Raw genomic sequence first — 19,310 nt, forward strand, 5'->3', positions numbered from 1 at the left:
TAATTAGGCATTGGTTGCCTTGTTATTGAGCATTGCTAGTGAGCTTAGTTAGCTTTGTGCTTTTGCTTACTAGCATGTGTAGGAGCTCCCTTGTTGCTTAAAGTACTAGCGGCATAGGTTTGTGTGACCTTGCTTCTAGAATTGGTTAGGAGAGCTCTATCTAGCCCGGCACCTTTGTTGCACAATTGTTATCCTTGCAAGGTGCTAGTGAACATATATAGTGGGGTATAGTCTTGGCTAGACCGATAGTTTTAATTCCGCATTTGTATCGGTTAGCCAACGCAATTAAGTTTTAGAAAAGACTATTCACCCCCCCCTCTAGTCGCCATCTCGACCCTTCAAGGTGCTCTAGCCATGCTCGCGCCGAATCGGCCAAGAACAGCGGGAGATTGCGAATAATGAAATTGTCATCACTCGCACCACCGGCCTGACATGCAAGCCGATAGTCTTTGAGCCAAAGCCCGGGATTTGTTTCGCTAGAATATTTAGGGATGTTGGTAGGCGGTCGATACCTTAGGGGGAAAGCAGCGTTGAGGATGTGTCAGCCGAAGGCCTAAGGGCCTGGCAGGCCGGGGCTTGGGCTTCGGTCCTCATTGCTGTCGTAGCATCCGCCACGTCGAGGATGATAGCCGCGGCGTGCTGCTTCTCCATCATCGCTGTGGGCACGTCTCCGAGCGTCGATGATGCTGCGTACGTCGCGGCCATGGCCAAGGCATTGATGTACTGGGACGACGGAGGGCTGCCTGCCGGCTGGCGGTGTTTGGTGAATGGACACATCCTTGGTGGGACGCACTGAGGGCGTGCGTTGGCTAGTGTCGGGTTTGCGTCATCGAGACAATGAACTTTCTGCCTGCTGTGTCGCTGCACGCTCGAGCAACGTGCGAATTTCTCGGCGAGCGCGGTGATCCTCAAATGTCGCGGCCTCTAGAAGGCCATGCAGCAAGGCGGTTGCTACGGCGATGTTCTGGCTGGCTTGGGCAAAGTGAGGAAGGGTCCCATCGTCGGTGAGGATCCTTTGATGTACGGTGCAGGCCGTGGCGCGCGCGCGCCCCCTGTCTTTGCGGCACTCAATCTCACGATTGATGTCCGTGTACTCCCGGATGAGCCCTTGCCCGGCCTCATCGATCTCTTGCTGACGGGACCTCAGCTGCTCCATCCTTAGGCGAGATGGGGTTGCCATCTCTTCCCTAGATCTGCTATCAGGGTTGTTCGTAGGGGTGACCTCTTCCCTGGAGACACTTTCGACGTGACCCTCGGGGGTCTGCGTCATGAAGCATTCCCGGGAAGGGTGGTGGCTCCCCCTATTGGAATCCAAGCTAGAGAATGATCCTGGCTCCTCGTTGAGGAGCCCGTAGAGGGTCTCCGTATCATGCTCAATCGCCCCCACAAACTCGATGTCCGTGGGTGACTGAACCATACGTAGCGCCTGAAGGCGGCCAGCGGTCGCCGCAGCGTTGCGGAGACCAAACGAAAATGCCATCGGGGCGCTCCGTATGGACCCTCCTGGACACAAGGTGGCATTGTGAGAGGCCTCTCTTGATGACTGGACTCCAAGGGAGTTGCCTGGCGGGCCCTCAAGCCTAAGACGGCTAAGGTTGATGGAAGGGAGAGATGGGGTGGCTGAGTGAGTCAGCGCCAGCTCTCCTCCTAGTGTGACGATGAAATCTAGGTTGCCGAAATGCACGTGTGCGCCTAGGGCCTAGGTGATTGCATGGGTGGCCATCCGAGGCCTGATTTGGAACACGCAAGCTCCCCTACCTGGCGCGCCAACTGTCGATGTTTCGTACAAGCACCTACAAGTAAATTTATAGTAATGTGTGTTAGGCTCAGATGGTGCACTAAATGACACAAGATTTATACTGGTTCGGGCCGAATGTCCCTACGTCTAGTTTGTTGCTGCTCGTGTTATTAGCACCATGAACGGTCTATAGTAAGGGGTACAAACGATCAAGAGAGGGACTGATCCCAAGTCTCTGATGGAAGGGTTGAAAGGAGGTCAAGAGCTTCGTAGCAACTTGATTGTGTGTATGTGTGTCTTCCTCTTTGGTTCCAAGTCCATCCTCTTGATGGAGGAAGCGCATCCCCTTTTATAGAGGAAGGGGCTGGCTTTTATAAGGGCGAGGGTTTAGGATGTATACTCTACTTAGTCTTGTGGCTCACGTCTACCTAGCTTCATTCTTCATTCCTGCGCAGGGTGTGGGCTATAGTACAGTGGTTTTAACTTATTGGCCTCTCCCAGCCTTGCTCCGCACGCCTTCTGGTTCCTATGAGTCTTTGTCAGAGGGACGAGGGGTCGGGGTCCGGAGCGACGCCGTGGTCAAGGCCTTCTAACTTGGCAGACCTGAGGGGTCGGGAAGCGGGTGTCGCTCCCTCGAGTCCATAGCATGGTGACAAAATGTCCGTCATGTGTGGAGATAGTAAATCCTTTTCTGGAGCGTAGCGGTTGTCGTATATCTTCATCGGGTTCCGTGTCCCAGGGCTGAAGGCGATGCCTACAACTCTACAGGGCAAGGAGTACGCACCTATACAACCTTTTGGGCTCTACGGTGCCTGGAAGGGTCTAAAGCACCTGTCCTGTCATCCCCTGGCAGTACTTTTCCTACCAGGGCGTAGGGTATGGTCCTTGGAGCCATGGTTGACCCAAATGTCTTGTCCTGCCCTGTACATATCATTTTGAGGGAACGGGGAGAAGTTGTCAGGTAAGATGAATCCAGTCTTTAGATATGGAGCAGGATGAGACTCGTTCCTTGCCGTTGGGCGAAACGGAGACCAATCCCTATCTCTAGGGCGAGACTGTCCCTGCCCCTCTGGGGTCGGGCGAGGTGGAATCTATCCCTCAGCCCTCGGGCAAGACCGAGCCCACCCTAAAGGCGTTGGGCGAGACGGAGATTAGCCCTGAGCCCTCGGGCGAGGCAGAGCCACCTCAAAGGCGTCGAGCGAGACGGAGATTAGCCCTAAGCCCTCGGGCGAGGCAGAGCCACCTCAAAGGCATCGGGCGAGACAGAGTCTAGCCCTGAGCCCTCGGGCGAGGCCGAGCCACCTCAAAGGCGTCGGGCGAGACGGAGACTAACCCTGAGCCCTCAGGTGAGGCAGAGTTATCTCAAAAAGGCGTCGGGTGAGGCGGAACCAAACCTCTATCATTCGAACAAGGGACAAAACGGCGCTCTTGTGCATCCAGAAGTTTTTAACGTTCGGTGGTTTTTGGTTCTACCTTCTAGGGTACCCCGGTATTAGGTCCCCAACACAAGTTCTCCTAGGAGGCATTAGATTAGGTGGTTCTAGCACACTTGTCATTTAGGATCCCATAGAATCTATTGTCACACATGAGGAGGAGCATCAACAGCCTCATATAGAACAAGCATCATCTAATGAGACCCCTAGAAGGTCTCAAAGAGTTAGGAGATCAGTCATTCCTGAAGACTACGAAGTTTATAAATCTAAGGAATTTCAAATGGAGGGTGATCCCACCTCATTTGAAGAAGCCATGAGAAGCGCTCACTCATCAAAGTGGCTTGAAGCCATGGAAGATGAAATGAAATCAATGAAAATCAACGGTGTTTGGGACTTAGAAACAATTTTTAAAGGAGCCAAGACAGTAGGTTGTAAATGGGTCTACAAAACCAAACATGACTCCAAAGGGAATATAGAAAGATTTAAAGCACGACTTGTGGCAAAAGGCTTCACACAAAAAGAAGGTATAGATTATAATGAGATATTTTCTCCAGTCTCATGTAAGGATTCTTTTAGAATTATAATAGCGCTTGTAGCACATTATGATTTAGAATTACATCAGATGGATGTAAAGACGACGTTCCTAAATGAGGATCTGGAGAAAAATATTTACATGGCACAACTGAAAGGTTTTGTTGTGGAAGGAAAAGAATGTATGGGATGCTGCATGAAGAAATCCATTTACGGATTCAAACAAGCTTCAAGACAGTGGTATTTGAAGTTTGATAGTACAATAACAAAGTTTGGGTTTTAAGAAAATGTAGAGGACAATTGCGTTTATGCAAAGTTCAAGAATGAGAAATACATTTTCCTAGTCTTGTATGTGGATGACATCTTGCTCGCTAGCAGTGATGTTAATCTACTACTAGAAACATAGAAGTTCTTGTCCTCGAAGTTTGATATGAAGGATCTCGGTGAAGCTTCGTTCGTCCTAAGAATAGAGATTCATCGAGATACAGAAAAGGGGGTTTTTGGATTATCACAAAAAGGCATACGTAGAAAAAGTTCTAAAGAAATATAGTATGCAAAATTATAAGTCTTCACCTGCTCCCATAGTCAAGGGCGATAGATATGGGGAATTTCAATGTCTCGGGAATCAATATGAGAACAATCAAATGAAAGCGGTTCCATATAGTTTAGCTGTTGGAAGTTTACAGTATGCTTAAGTGTGTACTCGTCCTGACTTAGCATTTATTATCGGGTTAGTTGGTAGATATTAGAGTAATCTAGGAATAGAACACTAGAAATAATAAAGAAAGTTTTGTGTTACCTGCAAGGTACAAAGGGTCTCATGCTAACGTACAGAAGATCTGATTCCCTGCACATAGAGGGGTATACAGAATCTGATTATGCGAGAGATGACAGAAAATCCACGTCAGGATATATATTCACTCTCATAGGAGGAGCTATATCATGGAAAAGCTCAAAGCAAACTGTCACTACATCATCGACAATGTATATCGAGTTTGTAGCATGTTATGAGGTCATAGGACAGGTGAATTAGGCTGAAGAAATTTATGCCCAGGTTAAAAGTGGTAGACGACATGCATAAGCCACTCAAGTTATACTGCGATAATAATCCAGCAGTATGTTATGCTCACAACAATAAGTCAAGTGGTGCTACCAAACACATTGATATAAAGTATTATGTTGTGAAAGATAAAGTCTAAGATCATATAATTAGTCTTGAGCATATAAGAACAGAAAAGATGCTCGTGGATCCACTTACAAAAGGCTTACCACCCAGTGTGTTCAAACAACACTTAGCCGGCATGGGTTTAAGGAAAAGCCTATGATTCTTGGACAATAAGGGCCTAGTTGAGAATCTATTTTAAAATAGAGAGATGCATTGTAACTGTTTAATCTAATGGCAACTGACCGTGATGATAAGACACGCTCTATGCACTGATCTATGATGGAATGTGAACAAGATAAAGTAAGTAAGTTAAGTTTAAGTTATAATGTGAGATCAAAGGGAAGAATGTTAGATTGATCCAATCCAGTTGGCCCAACGACTAATTGGGCCTTGATCCGTGTCCTGATCGAGGGCATCCAACCCTAACTATGATTGGTGGGCCCCCATCGCTTAGCGTCGTAAAAAGGGAGGTGGGCCCCGAGCACAAGGCATGCGGTTCACCTGAGCCACCACAATCCCCACCTACATCCTAACCCTAAGCCGATCTAGAGAGGAGATGCTGCCAGTGATGGGAAGCCGCCACCGCCGCGTCTTCACTGTCCACCTCTATGACCGCGCCTCCACCGCGTCTTTGACCTCACCGTCGGACACTCACGTCACCGACATCGACGCCATGGTCAGCTCGTTTACCTCTAAGGCGATCGATGGTCTGCTAACCCGGATCCCTTTCTCTCATTCTGTTTCCTCGTACTAGTTCGTGTTCTAGGGTTTACCATATTCTAAATTCAAGTTCATATACACGCTAATCTACTGCTAGTCGGTGATGTTAATATATTGGGTTAATTGGATCTGTGCCATTATAACTTTGTCGTTTCTGAAGAACACCATTATTATTCGCCTATTTTGAAGCATGCCATTACAATTCTTCGTTTCCCACAAATATGCCACTGAATACGTATGGACACAGTCTAGGCCCAGCTGCAGGCGTATACGAAGACGTATACTTCATCTCCCCTGTCACTAACACGCGGACCCCACATGTCATCTTCTTCTTCCCCCTCTCCTCATCACCTTCCTCCTGCTCCCACCTTCCGTCCATGGCTGTCGTGAGATGTTGGCATGGCGCTCCAGCGACCGTGGAGGGCTAGCGGACGGCGGAGGAGGTCGAGGGTGGCCCTGCAAACACACCGAGGGTGCCCTCGCCGGTGAGAGCGGATCAGGTGAGGCCAGCGTCGGTGAGGATGGCCCAAGGTCCGCCGGTATCCGTGGGAGACGAGGTTTTTAGCTCAGGTTAGCCACGAGATGTAGCGATATGGCCTCCTCATGCGCTTGCGAAGCCGATGGAAGCAGCGGAAGGGCGCAAGATGGCTTGTGCGAGGAGATCGACGAGCTCGGGTCGACCTCGGTAATGGCGGCGGCAGTGCTTGGTGGAGGCGCTGGAGCAAGGAGGGCTTGTGCTGCTGCTGCTGCTGCTGCTCGTGGCTTGGAGATGCCCATCTCCTCGAGCGCGGCCATCACCTCCTCCCCGAGGCCGAGCTCCTCGAAGCTCTCGGCGGCCTCGACCCTCTTCCCCTTCCCCTGCTGCGAGCTTCGTTCCGCGGCCCTCGAGGCGGGCCTCGGGACGCCAGGGGACGAGGCGTCCATGAGGTGGCGAAGGCGGAAGCGCTCGAGGAGGAGCTCATGCCGCGGAGGGCGAGCGGGAGTGGAGGTGGGCCGAGGGTGGGGCGGCGGTGGAGAGGGCGGTGCAGAGGAGGTGGAGCCGAAAAGGGGACGGGCGGGAGAGGAGGAGGCAGCGACCCATGGCGGCGGTGGCCATCGCCATGGGTGACCCGCGGCGGCCTGGCGCTCGGGATGGAGAGAGAGAACCAGAGAGAGATTCGGAGAAGAGGAGGAAGAAGATGACATATGGGGCCTGCGTGTCAGTGGCCGGGGAGATGAAGTATACGTCTTCGTATACGTCTGCAGCTGGGTCCAGACTAGTGTCCATACATATTCAGTGGCATATTTGTAGGAAATAAAGAATTATAATGACATGCATCAAAATAGAAGAATATAGCGTTGGTCAGAAGCGATAAAACTGTAATGGCACGTATCCGATTAACCCTAATCTATTATACATCACGACCGGCATCGGCTACAACTCCGACAACTCGTTCAACGGCGACTCCGTCCTGCCAGTGTCGGGGCCGTTGGTGGGCGCCCCGGACATCTTCGAGAGCCCCGCCGTCGTGTCCCTCACCCGCGCCGGGATCGAGAACCTGCTGCGCCTGGCGAACTGCGCCGAGCCGTGGCTCGTGGTGCTGTACGCGCCCTGGTGCCGCTTCTGCCAGGTCATGGAGGCGTCCTACATGGAGCTGGCCGAGAAGCTGGCAGGGTCCGGCATTAAGGTGGCCAAGTTCCGTGCCGACGGCGACCAGAAGCCGTTCGCGCAGGCCGAGCTGCAGCTGCCGAGCTTCCCCACCGAGCTCCTCGCCACCTCGCCCACCAGGTGCTCGACGCTGGGTCTCTACGACATTGCCTGTATTCCTGTGTCCACAGCATCCATCCTCCGCACCGTCTATAGCTTAACATGCCTCCACACTGTCCCAAGAGGTCGTGCTTGCCATCCCCATGGTGGCCACTATGACTGCAACCATGACTGATTCATCACTCGGCATTGACAAGGGGTATGAGTCCTGCATTTCCAGTGAGAGCTATCTTGGCCCTTACAGTTTGCAGGTTGGATGTGCTGCTCCTCGCCACAAGGCTGCACACCATGCCAAGCTTAGCCGTGATGCTGCTAGGAAGGCTGACAAGATCCTGCAGGCCACTAACGACATCAGAAATGGTCGAGGATGTAGGGAACCAAAACCTCCATGGTTGCTAGGTACAGAGGTGTTTCGTTCATGGTCTGGGAAAATTGATTTGATCAGTGGGTTCTTGCTTGAGGTATCGCCTTGGTGCAGAGATTACATGAAGTGGGTGCAGTGGCAAACATCTATGACGTCGCCGGTGCAACTACAGAAGGGATCCAGAGGTACTAATCTGCAGCTGTTATCATATCTATTCATCGTCTGCACTGGAGCTGAAGCAAAGCAATTCAAATTTTTGCTGGTGCTCATGTTTGGCATTTGCTATGTTGAACTTGCCTATTGTGCCTTCAAATTTTCAGTCATATATATTGGTGTCTGAGGTACTATCAGGAAAGACAGTAGCACTGCATTTTATCTGTAGAAATGGTGGCAAGTTTCTGTTACAACCATGGCCACCACCTGATCCATTTCTAACATTGGGTGATCAGTTCAATCTGTGTGGAAATCAGTTGGTTGTTGAGTGTGGTGGCCTACAACCAAAGCCTCCATGGTCATTAGTTTTTCCAGAAGACGACAGTACCAATTATGATCCATCCAAGCACGTGTGGTTACTGCTACTGGATAGTGGGAAAATTCAGACGCTCTTATTGTCCAGTATTCAAGTCAAGATGCACAGTTCAGTTCATGAGATGATTGCAATGAACATGAACCTGCAGCTGGTTTGGCATTTCAGTGAGACAAAACAATATATCTCTCCATTGACATTTGAGTCGTGGATTTTGGAGATCCATTCATTGGAAGGAATGGTGCTGCTACTTTTAGGTGTCAATTGCCTCCTCTCTCAGCTAGTAAGTAAGCTTATGGAGAGGTGTTTTCATTGGAGATTCTCGAAGTGCGAGAAGTTTTGGTGTTCAGGAGAGCTACCAATTCCAATGGGTGACATGTCATATTCAGCATCCGAGATCACTGGGTTGAATCCACATGAAGTTTTGCTGTTGTTGTTTGGTAAGCACTCTGAAACCTCTTCCTGTCAAGTTTCAGTTGAGCATATACTTCAGTGGTCACCTCCAAATCAGAACAAGTTCAGATCTATGCTTGTGGAACTAGAAAAATTACTGGAACTCTTGAAGGAGATGTCAATGAAGGCTAGAGTGGAGCTATTTGCTGACTCAATTAGCATGAAAAGTTTGCTGTCTAGTGGCTGGAACATTCAGAGAACATTGCAATTATATGGAACTGTATTTTCATGCAGTGAACAGAGGGAAGGAGATTTCAAACCTGAGCATCAGATCGCCTTTGACATGATGGGGAGGTATAATTCACTCACCCAGTCAGTTCTACAGGACCTGCAAGGTGGTCGCTATTATGTTCTGTTGAAGTCAGATTGTCTATTGACCTGGGGGCGTACCCAGTGTAGAGAGCTCCCGCTCTCTGCGGGGTCTGGGGAAGGGTGTTAGTGGCAAGCCTTACCCTCGCCTGTGCAATGCGAGGAGACCGCGACTCGAACCCGGGACCTTCCGGTCATAGGCGGTAAGACTATACCGCTTGCACCAGGCCCGCCCTTCGTCTATTGACCTGGGGAATACTAATAATTCAGAAAAAGAGTGAAAGTGTTGCAAGTGCTTTGGAGTGCTTTTGTGCAGATTACACTCAGCATCAAGTGCATCCAAGTGCTATGGGATCCTGGTGGATTACTTCACAACTGCCAAGCCATGGACCTCCCTCGGTAATACATGTGCAAGCACGGCTTGGGGACAAGCCGTGGGAAGTATGTCAGGGACCTCCTGGGATATAGGCTGGGCCGGCTCACAGGTTGGAGAAGCAAGTGGGCTGCAGCGCTGGACTTGTCTTGGCCCCTCAACGAACCAGGGCAGATGCAGCGCAATTACATATACACAGGCAAGGGAAACGGAGGGGGTGTCGAAGGACCAGAACACGAACCCCGCGGCGAGCTCTGCTCGAGGCGAGTCAGCGGGCTCGAGTTACCCTTCCTATTCCCCTTCTTCTACTGTTACGTACAGGTCTAGATCCTTCTAGAACCTTCCAGAAACTTGTATGCTAATTCGTATGCTGTTTATGTGTGCCCAATTGTTGAGTTGAGGATTAGGTCGGTGACAGCAATCTTAGGCTTCTGCTCCTTGAACTATGTGTAGTGTAATAACTTCTAGAAGTCAGCTGGATGAATAAATAGTACTCTATAGTCTATACTCATGAGCTTCTATCAGGTTAGTGGTTGTAGTTAACTTTTTCAAAGGCTTGCTGTTCATTTTTAATGCTGGACTTTGTGCCTCAGCCTTCATCATATGGTTTACTTGATAAACATGCTTTGATATCTTCTTTTCTTCTCCTCTTTCATATGCCAAACAGCCAGAGTTCTTCAAATTGGCCGATCAATTAATGAACAACAACTTTCCTGTTTGAATCACACTTTTTATTGACCTCCTTATTCTGCTAATTATCATTATTTCAGAAGAAAATAAAAATAAAATAAATCATGTAACAGCACTGCACTTATGCAAAACCGAATCCGAGCCAAAAAAATATCCTTTTCTTTATTAGCTCTATATATCGTCAGATTAACCTTCTCAATTAAAAATTCTCAAGTTGTTCATCGTATTACACTCTTCAGTCTGTACAAAAATGCACCAAAAAATCAATAAGCACAAAAAAATATTTAAAAAAGAAAAAAAGAGGAATAAACAAACAGAGAGAAAGAACACCTTCAAACTTTGGCAACTGTATGAAAAGAAGAAGAAAAAGAATCAATCTCAGTATACGCATCTCGATCAACTCCAAACAGCATTAAGATAATCTGAATTACAAACGCTGCTGCATATGCAGACCCCCCCCTCTAATGGTTGAAGGCAGTGCAGACTCTTCTGATCTCTCCATCCTTCCCAGTCTTCACCCCTAACCTCCCCAGCTTGAGCATGGCAGCGACGAAGGCATCGAAGAATTCCTTCTGGCTGGCGGCGAACTCGTCCACGATGGGCTTCGTCGTCTCGTCGGTGTAGAGCACCTGGTCGGAGGTGAAGAGCCCCAGCCCGTACAGCAGGTTGGTGTAGTAGGCGTTGTCGAATTTGATGGGGCTGACGGGGTCCATGTTGACGGCGATGGTGGGGCCGACGTTGCGAGGGCACGCCTGCTTGAGCTGATCCGCGTAGTCGGAGTTGAAGGACGGGTCCGTCGGCGTGCTGCTGCTGTAGGTGTAGAGCCTGTTGGTGAAGCGGGTGCAGTGCGCGAAGCCGACGGTGTGCGCGCCGGAGAGGGCGACCATCTCCTTCGTGGTGAAGCCATTGCTCTGGAACAGCGGGGTGAGCTCCTTGACGCGCATTTCTGGGGCCGGCAGCTTCCCCTTGACGTCGCTGGCCCTGGAGGCGAGGGCGTCGAGCCGGCCGAGCTCGACGCGCCAGTAGGGGCCATCCGCCTGCATGCCATTGTCACCACCAATATATCATCAGGTTGATCCAGGGCCCGTACTGTCTCGATCGGAGGCTGGGGAGATGATGGCGGTGGGTGTGGTTTGTTACCAGGTAGACGACGTCTCTGGCGGCGAGCGCGATGATGTCGGCGCAGGACACGACGCCGGGGCACTTCTTCTCGACGGCGGCCTTGACCCGGTTGATGGTGTCGAAGCCGTCGCCGGCGAGCGACTCGTTGTCTTCCGCGTCCTTCTCGGCGTCGTTGTTCTTTGACGCGATCAGGACGGCGGCGTCGCAACCCTGCGATTGTTGAGGTGAACGGCTGGGTTACTCATCACATTACTTGTTTTCTTTTCTTTTCTTTTTCTTTATTACTTTTCAATTACTGCGAGTAAACGAAAGCATAGAGTATATTTGGCAGTTGAAATTGTGTTATGAAAACTTGGCAACGTTCATGGACATTGGTGACCTGAAAATGTATTTTTGCTCCCATAAAGAAAGGTTTAAAAACCTGAATATCAAGTACGCCTTGTCATCGGTATGCATGTATGGAGAATTCTTCAGGTTCAGAATGTATTAGGTCAACCCAGAAAAGCAAAGAAAAGAAAAGGTTGAGGAAAAAAGACTGGAATGACTGAATGAGATGCCAGCTGCTTGCTTGCCAGGATGCCACTAAACAACACTGGCAGGCAGAGCCAGCCAAAGGCAGCATCTTCGTCATATTCTTGGCAACATGCATGGAACCAGCTGTTGAGCTGCAGCAGGTATCCCAAGCAGCCAGCCAGCTACTGTACGTCTGAACCTGAAGAATTCTCCATAAAAAGTTCTGCGAGATTTTCAGAACCCAGAAACCGATAAGTTGGCCGTCCTCATTTTCGGCAGGTCGACGCGCTCGCCGCTCGGGACTCGGGGTGTGATTTCTGACGAGACGGCATGCCGCTGCCCGCTGCCTCCGACACGGCTGGCATTTTGATAATCCGGAGGTGCTGATGAAAAGCCGCGTCGTCACATGCGCGTCCTGCCGCAACCGACGACCACGCGGGGCTCTCGAGTTGTTCCCTTCCTTCCCCGGCCACGCCCACAATCCATCCAGCTGCTGCTAGCCTGCTACTGCTAGTGGCCCGTGCAGTAGCTTTTGGCCAAAACGAATCCGGTTTTCTATTGGCAACATCTCACGGCACCGATTTCTTTTTCTTTCTTTCTTTTCAGCACGATTCAGAAGAGCAGCACAGGGCAGGCAGGGCTTGCGATGAGCCAATGAAGGACGAACTGGGAAACAGAGGCAAGCGGCAGACAGCCCATGTTATCTGACTGGAAAAGCAGTGCGCAGCTTGCAACTTTTGTGGTTCCAAAGACGGCTTCTGCCTTCTTGGACTGAACAGAGGAAAGGAGATGACAACAAAGAATGATTCCGATTCCTCCACAACAGAGCAAGTTGAGAGAGGAGGGTGAGAGTGAGTGGGAACTAAACTCTGCTGTTAGCACGCACGAATCACAGCTCAACTGAGAACCAGACCACCCCCAAAAAAAGAACAGATTAAAAATCAAAATGCAGTAGATCAGTAATTCCAGCACCCAGTCGCCTAGTAGACGCGTTAAATTGTGCATCTCCGAGCAAGCAAGGATGGGGAGCACGCGTGAATGAATGAACCATGGATGAGTGCGGTGAAAGCAAAAAGCAAGAGAAGAGGAGGCGAGGATTTGGGGCAAGGCGTGCGTCGTGTGCTACTACTCACCCCGACCATGCAGTCGTGGAAGACGAGGCGGAGCGTCGCCGGGATGGTGACCACCGTCTCGTTCTTCTTCCTCGTCACCTCGTACCGCACGATCGACTCCAGGTCCGGGCAGCTGTCCTTGTAGTAGTCCGCCGACAGCGCGGCCGCCACGTGGGGCTGCGACGGCATTGCGGCCACCGTCAACAACGCCGCCAGCACCATCAGGGACGACACGCCGCCTCTTCGTCGCTTCTCCATGGCCGCCCGGCCCCGCGGCTTGGCTGTCGGGGCCTGGCTGGGCGCGGTGGCTTGGGGTAGTGGGGCCTGCTAGCTCAGCGGCGGGGTAGGGGAGGAGGAGGCGGCGGCGGCGGCGGAGGTGATGACCTGGGACGAAGTGGTGGAGCCGAACGGGCGAACGGCTATGGTCGCGGGCAGCGGGGATGCCGGGGGACGGTGGTGAATGGAATGGAAAGCAAAGGTTTTATAGCAATGAGCCTATGTCTCGATGAGCTTGTTTCAAAAAAAAAAAAATTGTTATGTCTCGATGAGAGAAATGATTGGCCGTTGCCGTTAGGCCTTTTTATAAATATATAATTTCTGTTCCAAAATAAGTGTCTTCTCGATTTTGAAAAGTTAAATGTTTTTAACTTTAACTAAATATATATAATATTAATATTTATAGTACATAATTAATATTATTATATAGATCGTTGAATATATTTTTATAATAAATTTATTTGGAGATACAAAGTTGACAGACACGAATACCATAACAATACTTATTTTGTAACGGATATAGTAGAGTATAATATAATAAAGTGAATAATAAAACTCCTCAAGCTAAGTTAGAATGGTTCTATTTAAAAAAATGAAATTGGTTGTGCCAGGAGCTCCAAACGAGTTATATGTTGCATATATAATCTCTTGATTGAGCTCTCATACAGTCATCCTTATCTACATTTCTTTTTTTTCCGTTTATAAAAAGGCTAGCTATGTAGCAAAAGATGAAGGGGGCATCTCATTTTGTGATGTCGGGAAAGGTGTTTGCTTTAACGGTTTGTGGAGGCCCAAAGTAAGGCCTCTCGAAACTACGATTAGATCATCCTTTATGGTTGATCTTTTTTGTCGATTTTTTAGTTTTAAAAATATAATTCCATTAGTCATTTTAAACACATTAAGTAGGAAAGGGATTCTACCCTTACAAGTATAAATAACAATTTTGTTTGAGATCCCATGGTTTTGTACATTTCTCTTAGAAACTTCCTTTGAGGCTACTACTATTTCCCTTCCTCCTAACGTAAATATATTTCATTTGGACACATTATCACTTTTAATAGCAATATCTAAGAAGGTATATGTTCTTAAACAAAACATAAAATATTTTGTATCATAAAAAGCTTGACTTAGGATAGTTAAAAGCTACATTAGCATTTTGGTTAAGGCTTTGTTGTTTTGTATAAATTCCTCCTGGAGCATGGTGTTCTTTAAAGAAAAAAAAATCGATGGAATTTCTTTTGAGCTACTACTTTCTCCGATAGTATAAATCTGTATCTATATCTATATCTATATATCTTATGATCCTCAACCCCACTAAGCATTAGTCGCCAAAAAAAAAACACACTAGCCGTTCTATCTCGACATGTAAACAGTCCACCTCATCAGTCCACTATCATATGCATTTAACTGTCGTTATTAGGATGCCACGCTATCCACTACAATTAATTTATAATGTAATAGTTTATTCCTTCCTATAAGTAATTTAGTTTAATTTCATTTTAATTCATCCACAATTTCCGCAACAGCGAGCGGGGTATACTTCTAGTATAATAAATCCATGAGAGTATCCACACCGCCTTTTCTCAATAGATCTCTCTTTTTTTTCCCAATACATCTCTATCCCTGTCTCACCTTCTCATTTCTTGTGCATCATATTTATTTTCTCTTCTTCTTAATTCCTGTGATCAGACCTACAAGATCTTCTATTGACGGAGGAAGTACTGTACATGGGTTAATTATTACTATTCCTTTCGTTGTCGTTGTGGCCTGTCTGTAATGTTGTTTATTTAAAAGAAAAAAAACTTGGAGAGAAGGATGGCGACACCTGTGATTGTCAAACTCACGGAGAGAAATAGGAAACCGTGTGGTGTGGTGTGGCGTGGCGTGTGGAAGCACGCAAGTGCTTCGTGACGTGAGGCGCATTCAGGGGAAGCAGCAAGTAAAATTTAGCAACTTGTTCGCTCGATCCTAAACAATTATAAATTTTTAGCTAAAATAATATTTTTTTCATACAAAACTAATCAATAATAATAATTCATGATTGTATACTCGTTTCAGCTTCCGCCGAACAGACTGTGTATTGCACTGCTGCTGTCGCATCTGCGCTGGGGGCCCATGAGTCGACCCCCGGTCTCGGCCTCGGATCCCGGTATCACCCGACGGACGGGGCTGTCCTGTTGTCCACCTCTCCTCGTCTCGTCGTCTTCACCTGCGTCATCATCCTGCCTCACGCTGCCGCTACTGCTCGGCTGCCCTCGTCGTCGCTCTTCTCTGCTACGAATCCTCGCACAAATCAGCTGGATCACGTGTTGCTCGGATTTTGCGTTGGTCTTGGAGATGCGATTGCTCGTTGCCGCGCAACCCCAAATCCAATGCTCGCGGCCGGTACACCGTATCGTCCCCAGGGATAAACAAGGAAAGGAAGATGCGGTCATGCGGATCATTCGATGGGCGTCGTCGATTGCTAATGTAATGCCACGGATCATATCATGCCTGCCACCGTGACATTGATACGCCGTGGTGGACCACCGCCACTCAGGAGCGGGACATTGCCGGCCGTCTATCGCGGACGGGACCGGAGGCTGCAGATGTGACGTGAGGAAGTAGCAGATGATCTCCCGCGTCCCTTTTCAACGGCACACCAGGATGAACGATAGTGGAACTCGTATCTCTTATTCATTATCGATGGATACATGTTCCTTTATATAGTCTTAATCTTTCAGATGTATATTTGATATGAGCTCACAGTTACCTTACACTCCGTTTGGATGTAGATATTGAAACATGTAATTCGGAATTGGCATTGGGTGTCTTCAATAACCGCTGTTTGGATGTTCTTGGTATTGGAATTGGAAATCTCCTCCAATACCAAGAGGTATTGGGCCTTCAGCTGCACCCCCTCCCTCAATTCAGACCTCTTCCCCTCCGTATTCATCGACGTTGGCACTCGTCTCGTCTCCATCTTGCATCCCCCGCTGCACCGCGCCTTACGTCTCCCTCTCGCCACTCAACTCCGACGGCGCCCTTTCCCCTTCGACTCCTGCAGCGCCCCACTCTCCATCGGCACGCCACGCCGCCCCCATCCCCCGTCCTTCCTCCACCAGTGAAGCGCGCCAGCCCCCATCCTCCTCCGCCGGCCACCATCCTCCCTCCGCGGCCAACATCCTCCCTCTGCCGGTGAGCTGTGCCCCCCTCCTCCCTCCGTCGGCGAGCTGTGCCCCCTCCTCCCTCCGCCGGCGAGCCATGCAGCTCCCACGCCTCACGTGCGCTCCAGTGCCCATTCGGCGAGGCGCGGGCGGTGTGGGGGAGCTCCGCCCAGGACCGACGAGTCGTGGGTGGCGCAAGAAAGCGCCGCCGCCAGTGTGGTCCAGTGTGGAGAGGAGGAGAAGATGGTCAATTCTCAAATGCCATGGTATGAATATCCAAACACGAATCGATATTCACTAGCTCCTTACAATTCCATCTAGCAATTTCATCTACATCCAAACAATGGTTTTGGTATTGTAACTCAATACCAATACTACTCGGATTTGATATTAAAGCTAATTCAATGTCAAGGCCTCCAATATCGACATTCAAACGGAGCCTTAGCGCAAGTGACAATGAACAACAAGTCGTCATGATTCTAGGTAGCTAGTACTGATCTTTTGTTTCTCCAAGAGAGTTAGAGAGAAAAAGAAAAACAAAGAAGAATTGTACCAGTACTATCTGCCGGGTACCACGAAAAGGGGCCCCCTAAGCAACAATAGAAAAGATCACTTAGAACCCGTCAAAATCAAAGCCAAGGGACAACTATTAGCTAAACACCGGACATGTCCGAGGTTTAGCTAATCTCCGCCTCGCTAGAAGCCTCGCATGGAAGGCCTCGAACGGCCTACCAAATCTCCGTCTCGCTCGGGGCCTCACACGAGAGGCCTCGGACGGCCTACCAGTTTTCCGTCTCGCTCGAGGCCTCGCACGAAAGGTCTCGGCCGAGGAACTAATTCTCCGTCTCGCCCGAGGCCCGCGCGTACGGCCTCGGACGAGACACCGATTCTCCGCCTCGCTCAAGGCCGGCTCGGCAAAACAACCCCGTCGCCTTTGCCTCGACCAACTTCTCGGACAAGACGTCACGTCCGACCGGCGCGTTCGACTGCTCCTGCGATATCAGCTGAACGACGGCTCGACACAACGGCGTGGCCGACTAGACGCCAGTCACATCGAAGCCATGCCGTCCAGGACAGAACAGGGGTTACCGGGCACTGTGCTCGGTACTGTGCCCACGACCGGCGCCCATACTGCACTGTGCTACCTAACCCCTGCTCCAGAAACAACGCAGCATGCGGAGTCAAGTCCAGGTTACTATAGCCTCGAAATCAGTGTACAGAACCAACTGCTCCCCCCACGCCTCGGTAGTCTACTTTAGGGTCTCGGCAACCTCGAGATTTGTGCCTGCCGAGCCCCCTATGACGGCTCGGCCTCGGCACCAACTGGGCCTCAGCTCTTCACGTAGCCAATGCACAGCAAGCAGCACGTCGCTCGCCAGGCCCTGCGTCCAGCCATCACTAGAGCTCCCACGTCGCACAAGTTCGGATGTGACCGACGCGTCGCTCCAGCGCTTCAAGGGCAGGACCACTCCATCAACCATACCGCCATAGTAATAGGCTACAGGGCTCGGACATGCCGCCTCTGTTCGCACGGTGCCGCGTAGCTAACACATGTATCACCCCTGTCCCCCCCTTTAACTATAAAAGGGAGGGATTTGGGCTATTTCAGGGGGAGGGAGGCTCACGGGTTCACGAGGTAGATGAACACACACTCGGCATTCTGTAACATGCACACTTCTCCGCCGCCTGAGATCAACATCTCAAGCAATCCATGCCGCTCCGCATAGACACCTAGGACTAGCTCCCTCTCTCGCCCTGCTTGTAACCCCCTACTACGAGCATTTTGGTGCAAGGAATACAAGATCGATCTCTCAGACTGGACGTAGGGCGCCCATTGCCCGAACCAGTATAAACCTTGTGTCTCTTTGCATCACCATCCGGGATTAGGGGCACGCAGCACATTTTTAGTAGTTGGTTGAGGGCCTGCTGGTCCAAAACACCGACAGTTGGCGCACCAGGTAGGGGTTGCTGTGTGTCAGCTTCATCTCCCTAACAAGTTTTGGATGGCAGATCCTGTACAACCACTGCGTCTCGGCACGGTGATCTGGTTCGGGAGCCTAGAGTTCATGTCTCTAGGATATGAGTACGATATGGTACTTCTCACACCCTGAGCCCCACCGACCGATGACGACGTCACGCACCCGCAGCCTAGGCGTAGGCGGCGCCCGAGCGGCCGCTCTCGTCGTGTTCGCCAGGCATGACACGAGCGGGGCCACCCTGACACCACGCGAACTCAGGGTGACACGCCGCTCTCCACCGGTATCCCACGCCTAGCTGTTGGCACAAGGTCCCTAGTTGGGGACTTGTCTAGCCTGAGCCTGGACAAGGGAAAGACACCGGTGGCGCACGACGACGCCCCGACATCAAGCTCTGCCCCGCCATGTCCTGAGGAGTTGACTTCGGTGGAGCAAAGCCTGGCGATGGCACCATCTCCATATCCCTTCGGGTTGAGAAATGTCGTCGCCACCTATGCTTCCGCCTATGCTTCTGCTCACGTAGGGCCCTCGGGACGCTACCAATGCTTCGCCCTTGACTTCAGCACCACGACTTCGACTCACTCCCACGCTGACTCCTCAGAAGGAGGATGAGGACATGGGCCGGAGCGGACTTCTCTAGACTTCCGCGACCCTGAAGCCATGCGCCGCTTCCTAGGCCACGAGCGACTACTGCTTCGGCTACTCCGACTCTGACGGCGAAGGCACTTACTGATCCCACTCATGAATGCTTCCATGTCAGACTCGGGATGCCGAGCATGGGCTGATGAGGACGAGGGGGCAGGCAACCGTACCCTACTTCACTAGGGAGCGGGCGATGCCACACCCTCACGCTGTTGTCCCACCGGACAGCGCGAAATGAGTGCCTTGCCCCCTGGATAACTTCGACGTCCGGACCTGGAGTAGCTCTGTGAGCTTTAGGCCAAGGTCGAGCAAGATTCGACTCCTTCTGCAACAGCTCCGAGACACTCTCGAGCAGGAGCAGCAGGGTCGCGGTGATGGCGGAGGAGCCCGACGGAGGGCCCGCTGACTGTCCACCACCACATCAACGACGACGAAGGGGGTGAGCAACCCCTAATCTTAATCGCGCTAGCCAGA

The 19,310-nt window shown here is 50.5% G+C and overlaps 2 protein-coding genes across 2 annotated transcripts; one reads left to right on the top strand and one right to left on the bottom strand.

Annotated features, from left to right (window-relative positions):
* The first annotated feature begins 6,666 nt into the window (after window positions 1-6,666).
* On the top strand, window positions 6,667-9,939 carry LOC136500134 (uncharacterized). The gene is made up of 2 exons (XM_066495527.1): window positions 6,667-6,806; window positions 6,981-9,939. Exons 1-2 carry the CDS (start codon window positions 6,667-6,669, stop codon window positions 7,507-7,509), a joined length of 669 nt encoding a protein of 222 aa, XP_066351624.1. The 3' UTR covers window positions 7,510-9,939.
* A 291-nt stretch (window positions 9,940-10,230) lies between these two features.
* Window positions 10,231-13,256, bottom strand: LOC136500887 (peroxidase 50-like). Its single transcript, XM_066496351.1, has 3 exons — window positions 12,818-13,256; window positions 11,190-11,381; window positions 10,231-11,086 (listed from the first exon to the last, which is right to left on the bottom strand). Exons 1-3 carry the CDS (start codon window positions 13,052-13,054, stop codon window positions 10,511-10,513), a joined length of 1,005 nt encoding a protein of 334 aa, XP_066352448.1. The 5' UTR covers window positions 13,055-13,256; the 3' UTR covers window positions 10,231-10,510.
* Between the last annotated feature and the right edge of the window lie 6,054 nt (window positions 13,257-19,310).

Source organism: Miscanthus floridulus, chromosome 13 (assembly GCF_019320115.1).
Source record: "Miscanthus floridulus cultivar M001 chromosome 13, ASM1932011v1, whole genome shotgun sequence".
NCBI classification, from domain to species: domain Eukaryota; kingdom Viridiplantae; phylum Streptophyta; class Magnoliopsida; order Poales; family Poaceae; genus Miscanthus; species Miscanthus floridulus.

What these genes read in the sequence shown, in the direction of transcription:
- LOC136500134 (XM_066495527.1), top strand. Translation starts at nt 6,667, where the DNA reads ATGGCGGCGGTGGCCATCGCCATGGGTGACCCGCGGCGGCCTGGCGCT. An exon ending in TCAGTGGCCGGGGAGATGAA is followed by an intron (nt 6,807 to 6,980) that starts GTATACGTCTTC and finishes CCCTAATCTATT; the next exon opens with ATACATCACGACCGGCATCG.
- LOC136500887 (XM_066496351.1), bottom strand. Translation starts at nt 13,054, where the DNA reads ATGGAGAAGCGACGAAGAGGCGGCGTGTCGTCCCTGATGGTGCTGGCG. An exon ending in TCCACGACTGCATGGTCGGG is followed by an intron (nt 11,382 to 12,817) that starts GTGAGTAGTAGC and finishes CAACAATCGCAG; the next exon opens with GGTTGCGACGCCGCCGTCCT. An exon ending in CCAGAGACGTCGTCTACCTG is followed by an intron (nt 11,087 to 11,189) that starts GTAACAAACCAC and finishes AATGGCATGCAG; the next exon opens with GCGGATGGCCCCTACTGGCG.